At 27.6% G+C, this 6,480-nt stretch overlaps 1 protein-coding gene across 2 annotated transcripts; it reads left to right on the top strand.

The window, feature by feature from the left end:
• The first annotated feature begins 3,865 nt into the window (after nucleotides 1-3,865).
• On the top strand, nucleotides 3,866-5,436 carry LOC107890280 (uncharacterized). 2 transcript variants are annotated; one of them, XR_001681903.2, is made up of 3 exons: nucleotides 3,866-4,456; nucleotides 4,551-4,691; nucleotides 5,061-5,436. XR_001681903.2 is itself a non-coding variant. In XM_016814757.2 (3 exons), the coding sequence occupies exons 1-3, from the start codon at nucleotides 4,283-4,285 to the stop codon at nucleotides 5,217-5,219; spliced, it is 465 nt and encodes a 154-aa protein (XP_016670246.1). In that variant the 5' UTR covers nucleotides 3,869-4,282; the 3' UTR covers nucleotides 5,220-5,429. The 2 variants fall into 2 exon arrangements, 1 of the variants encoding a protein (XP_016670246.1); XM_016814757.2 differs by having other exon boundaries at nucleotides 3,869-4,447; nucleotides 5,061-5,429.
• Nucleotides 5,437-6,480: the final 1,044 nt, after the last annotated feature.

Below are 6,480 nucleotides of genomic sequence, written 5' to 3'. Positions count from 1 at the left end.
CAGTATGGTTTACAAGTGGAATTGGTAATATTAGCAACGCTTAGCATTTCAATGGGTTACAGTAATGTAACGTCCAACTTTATGATTTGATCGTGAATGATGAATTAAAAGGATATAGAGAGGAAAAAGGGATTATCAAGGAGGATTCAAATTGAATAATTGAAAGAGGTATCTACTACTTGTATACGTGATCAATCATGAATTGTCGAAGGAACAATGACTTAGAGTATGTATGCAAGAATAACAGTGGTTGTTTGTATGGACCTCTGGAAAGAAAATGGATAAGGAATCGTGAAAGTTCATATCGAGGAACGTGAGTGAAGTATTGAAGACGAGAATGATAAGACATGATCTTAGAGTAAGGTATGAAGAACGAAATTCTAGAAAAGTATGCGCCAAGAAAGAAGCTAAAAGATAAGAACAAATGATGGTTATTTGAATTACCAAATGCGATGTGCAAACATGAACCAAGTAATTGGTGTTTATCACACTAAGTTCTTATGAATTTACTTCCGTGTATTATGTTATAGCTGAGCCGATTTGGGTCCACGCTAGGAGGGGCGACTCTAGGACTACACCAAGAGAGTGGCTTATTGGACTATTATGCATATAGAATAAGTTGGTAGTACAAATGCAGTCAATAGTTTTGCCCAAAGGTTTATGTGTTGGAATGTTGTAAATAAGTTATGAGATGAATTAGAATTTTCTTTTAATTAATTTACACTATACTACAATTATTATTAACTGATGTATAATAACTTGCATTTTAGTTCAGGTGGTATGTAAGTAAGTTATATTCATTGAAATTTGTACAAGTAGATTAAGCTTACATCTATATTAGAGTGGTAACACTCGAGATTCGGATTCAGTTTATCGGATCGAGTTTAGGGCGTTACAATGGTAATTAATGTGTCTTAATAATTGTTGCATTGATTTTATTGTAAATGAACTCACAATGAGCGCCAAAGCTCACCCCCTTAAATTTTCATCATTATAGATAACCCACTAGGTTAGGACGCGAGCACGATATCCGGAGGGTTCCAGCATAATCTATTTTATCTCCAATTTGTTAAGGCTTTATCTTTTGATTTATTTTATTATTCATGGACTGCAATATTTTATCTCAAATGGTGGCATGGGATTCAGGACTTAGATTTGTTTTTTTTATTCTGCACGACATTTTATTTGAATTCTTAAGATATTATGATTATTAGTTAGCATGCATGAACCTTGATTTTTATTAAATACCATCTTTTCCACTGTCAGATGATAATTAAAACTTTGAGGAATAATAAATCAACATTTAAACTAAGTTTTCTATTAAACTAAATAAATATTTTAAAATAATTGTTTTCAATAACTTCGATAACCCCACTAGGCCATCTCGGTGGCTGATGTTGTCTTTCAAACTTGGGTCTAACTTTTAGGCTGAGTTGAGGAGGTTACAAATTTAGTATCTAACTACAAATATTTTAATTATATAAATATGAGTATTTGTTTAAATAATGGTTAGCTTTATTTATCATTTACAACTCTAATGTGTCAATATGTACTTGCATATATGTAATATATGTGATTTAAATTAAGTTTTAATTAAGAATTATTTATTATTAAGTTTATATATGACATTAATTACTAACTAAAAAATATTTTCTTATTATAAAATAAATTTTGATTGTTAAAAGGAAATTACATTATAATATTTTATAACAAATATATTTATGTCGTGTTCGTTTTACAAAGAACAATGTAAACTATAAATTTATAGATATAAAATAAACTCAATTAAACAATGAAAAGATAAACAAATATGACTAGTGCGACTCAAACTCAGACCACATCTGGGGTCGTAAATACCCTAACTATCAAACCATCACACGGGATTATTATGTTTATTCATTTTTATAAATAGATAACTAAGCTTTAATCACTTACATTTTAATTTTTAGGTTTTTCCACATTTAACTAATTTTTATATTATTACATGCTTCAGTCAATTTTTTTGCATTTAATAATTTTTGTGATATAATATTGAGAGTGGATAATGAAGAATGAGTGAAAGAAAGATTTAATATTAAAATTTTAATTATAAAATAATTAAATATTGAATTGACTTATGATACTAACTTAATCAATGACATTATTTATATACATGATATGAGTAAAAAAAACATTTTATGTAAAATATTTATTTTTTAAAATTTAAAATTTACTCAATAATTATTATTGACGTGGTGATAAACATGCATGAACCCATTGAAAATGTGTTTCTTTTCTCAGCTAAAGAATTATATTCAATCAAAGCAAAACCTAAAGCAAATCACATTAAATAAGTAAAACGTAGTGCATATTGAATCTAGAATATACATGTCACATATACTTGTGATAATGTAATGCTTTTAATCCGATTTGATACATCGAGCTTGTACCGATTCCTCCTTTGGTAGCCTCTAATTGTAGCACATCCAATCTATTGAACAATTGCCAAGGACGACCCTTTGAATTGATACACTAATGTAACGCAGCTCTAAAATAAGAATAATAATAAATATCATCAAAATAATAATATTAATCACTTAATAGAACGGTTAAATTAGTCTTTTTTCTCAACTGAGTTGGTACATGGTTAACTCGTGACACCAATTCGGTTAGGGGTTTAAATAATAGTATAAATATTAATTATTAGGTATGGTGTTAAGGCACATTACACTCTCAAGCTGGAGAACACATGTTTGAACCTTAGATATGACATTGTTGAGTAGGTAGCAACGAATCTCGAACATTAATCGTAAAACGAACATGAAAAATACAAAAAAAATATTATAAATTATCATATTGTTACATAAATACTTTATAATTTAATTTTTTTGAGTTGCAAAAATACTTTAAAATTTAACTTTTTTTTACATGTGATTGTGTGTAAAATTTTTTTGAAATATAAAATATTCATGTATAAAATTACAAAATCATAGTTCACATATAACATTATAAATTTGACCAAAATTTTTATATAATTTTGAGATTTTTCTCTAAAGTCAAACTATAATATTTAAAATTATAAATAATTTATTCAATGTGATTAAAATGTGGTGTTATTTTAATTGTTTTTAGAATTGATTTAAAAAAAAAGATTAATATTAACGTATTTATTCTGGCAACATGGTGTATGAACATAGAAGTGAACATATACATATTAATTAAATATTAAATTTTTTTTAATAATTTTAGATTTTGATCCTATTTGTTATTTTTGATATAATGTCTAAAACTACCTATAGTCCCTTCCTACCCCATAAATAGATGGATAATGCGCTTTACTATACTCAAATCTACGTCCTCATGTATTGATAACAATACCTATATCTATTGAGCTAAGACTCAATAGACTTCATTTAATCATTTTAAAGGCGATAAAATATATCAGTATAGATTGTATGTACATAATATATAGTTTAATATTTTTAATAATGTTAATACATGCAAATAACATATTTATCAGTTGTTAATACAACCTATTATCGTGCATAATAGACATTACAGGTAATTAAAGTACATAATAGATATTTTAATAAATTATTTTTAATTTATCCATTTTTAATGGAATTCATTGTTTCCTTTTTCATAAGAAAACTATATATATTGGTTTCCTTGTTAAATGTTTATATTTTATATTACTCGTGGGAAAATCATTCAAAATAAATTCAACTGTTATTTAGTTTAAGGATTTATTTATTAATTTATTTATTGTAATAAGGGTTTGGATTTAAGCAACAGTTGAGCGTACTGGAAACCTAAGGGACATGGTCCCTAAAATGGTAAATTTTATTTACTAATTTATTTCTTGTAATGAGAGTTTGGATTTCAGCAGTGACGGAATGTACTAGAAACCTAGGAGGCATGCCCCTAAAATGATAAGTTTTATTCATGAATTTATTTCTTGTAATAAAGGTTTGGATTTAAGCAGTAGTGGGGCGTACTGGAAACTTAGTGGACATAGCCACTAAAATGGTAAATTTTATTCATTAATTTATTTCTTGTAATGAGGGTTTGGATTTAAGGCATATTTTAGCCGCAGATTTTTTGGAATCACCTGCTATTCATGCGTAAGCACTTGCTTGCTTTCGTGGCTGATATTATAAACGTTGACTGTTATTAGAGCTGGTCCGTAATCAGTTGGTTGTTATTAGAGCTGAAAACTGCATTTGGTTTGCAAAATATTCAATCATATATATACACACAGCATTACGAAGGAAGCAAAAGAAAAATAAAGGAATCGCAGAACATGGAAGGTAGTGATTCATTAAAGAAATCCCTTTCATGGCTTCATGGTGTTATTAATGGTAAAATAGGCCATGGATTGGAAGTGATAATCCTCCAAGGATTGCGTGTCATCCATGCCGAAAAGGGTTTTATGCGATTTGATTTCGTCGTACCAAATGTTGTTTCGGTATAAAAGGTTCTTAGTTTTCTTTTTTCATTAAATTTATGATAATAAAGTTCATTATGCAACAATCTTTGATGGGTTTTTTCTTTATGATTTTTATTTATAGGATGTTGATGGGAATTGGAGTTTTGGAGCCTTAGCATCATTGCTCGACATTATTGGAATCGTTACTATTTACTCCTTTGCCAATCGTGTCATTAGTACGGTTGATTTCAACGTCTCATATTATTCAACAATTAAGATTCAAGTTAAGAGTTTCTTGTTTAATTATGGGTTTTTTTTTGAGGGGGTAAATATATATTGATATCTGAATTTTTGCTTCTTAGTTCAAATTGGGTACTTAAAACTTTTTTTGGTCCAATTAAGTACCTAAACTTAGCATTATGGTTCAAAATGAAACTTGAAATTGTCTTCATAGTTCAAATTAGTTCAAATATACCGTAAGTACTAATTTAGACTAAATAGCCAAATTCAGGTATCGATTTGAACCAAGAAGCCAAGTTCAAGTAGTCAATTGGATAACGAAAATCTTAGGGGCCAAATTGAACCCTGAAACCAAATTTAGTAAATTCAAAGCTGTTTGATTGATATTTGTAAAATTATTTGATTGTTATAGGAACATGTGGAGATAGAATCAAAGGTTAATGCAAATAGAGGAAAGCTCATGCATGTGGTGGTTGAAGTTAGAAGGAAAGGAAATGGTGAAGTAATTGCTGAAGGAAAATTATGGATGGCTTCAAATAAACTCACTTTTGCTCAAGTGAGTAAACTTTGACAACTTAAATAAACCATGCTAATTAAGATAAATATAATTCAGATGTGTTAATTATGGACATCTAAGAAATGTACTTTTCTTTTGAATCTAGGGCTTATTTCAAACAATTTATGTTGTAGCCGTTAGAACAGAAAGTGTGTTCAAATCTAATTATATGTTCTTCTTTTTTACAGTGCTTTTGAAAAAAGCTTAAGATAAATGATTAGTGTTTTGATTTTATTTGGTTCGATTTGATGAAGTATAAATATATATTAACTCGAAAAAATGTGTAAGTTTTAAAAATTGAAATGGAATGAAATTTGCAATTTGAAGGTGCTTAGTAAGATAAAAGTTTTCTATAATAGAAAATTTTGAAAGGTTAGAATTGAATTATAAATTTTGATAATTTTATTATTATATTGATTTATTATTTTCCAAGAGATTTAGAAGCAATTTTATCATTTTGGGATTGAGGGTGAATGTTGACTTGTGTCCTATATGTTGTATGGTTTCTAAGTTATATCTCATGCTTGGAGGATCATACTTATCCGAATATGTATCTCCTACTTAACACAAGTACTTCAAATAAAATCAAGAATGGGAGTAACATGACTCTATGGAAAAGTAAGTGTTTTCGCTTTATAGGTTAAAAGTTAGAAGATCTGTGCAATAAACATTTTCTCATTGAAGATAAACTCATGCAAGAAAAAGAAAGTTGTGCATAGTGGAACATTTTATCAAAGTAAATAGGGTGGAGGAAAAAAAACCAAAAAATCAAAATATCGAAAATTAACCTCAACTGAGATGTTTGGATAGTTTATGGAATGAAAGTCAAAAATCGTGGTTACTCGAAATCAAATTAATTTTTATTTTATTTAAGTTATAACTAATTTTAATTTTTATGAAAATAAGAATTATTTTATATTTAAAATAATGAAAATAACTTAAAATTTTCATATAAAAATACATTTTTTTAAAATAATACAATATTGTTACAAATAAATGTGGATGCCCATATTCTAACTCTCCTCATTTATAAGATAAAACCTCCCATTCATTATGCAAGTTGTTTAATGTGTTAATGAAGCACTTAAATAAGCTTCATTTATTGTATTCCATTGAATGTCAATTTACTTTTAAATAGAACTCTTTTATAAATGAAAAAGAGATACTAGAAAATTATCTCTTTACTTTAAGTATTCTTTTATTTGATTATTTTATAATACGTTATCAGTACAAGCTTCTACAAGCTCATAGTGAAATTCACGTCATTTCAACTTTA

The sequence above is a fragment of the Gossypium hirsutum genome, chromosome A09, assembly GCF_007990345.1.
Source record: "Gossypium hirsutum isolate 1008001.06 chromosome A09, Gossypium_hirsutum_v2.1, whole genome shotgun sequence".
Taxonomy (NCBI): domain Eukaryota; kingdom Viridiplantae; phylum Streptophyta; class Magnoliopsida; order Malvales; family Malvaceae; genus Gossypium; species Gossypium hirsutum.
The sequence above is the reverse complement of the archived record's forward strand: the minus strand, read 5'-3'. Positions and strand labels throughout refer to the sequence as shown.

Coding starts and splice junctions, on each gene's coding strand:
- LOC107890280 (XM_016814757.2), top strand. CDS start 4,283: ATGGAAGGTAGTGATTCATTAAAGAAATCCCTTTCATGGCTTCATGGT. Junction 4,448..4,550: donor TCGTACCAAATGTTGTTTCG/GTATAAAAGGTT, acceptor TTTTATTTATAG/GATGTTGATGGGAATTGGAG. Junction 4,692..5,060: donor ATTCAACAATTAAGATTCAA/GTTAAGAGTTTC, acceptor TGATTGTTATAG/GAACATGTGGAGATAGAATC.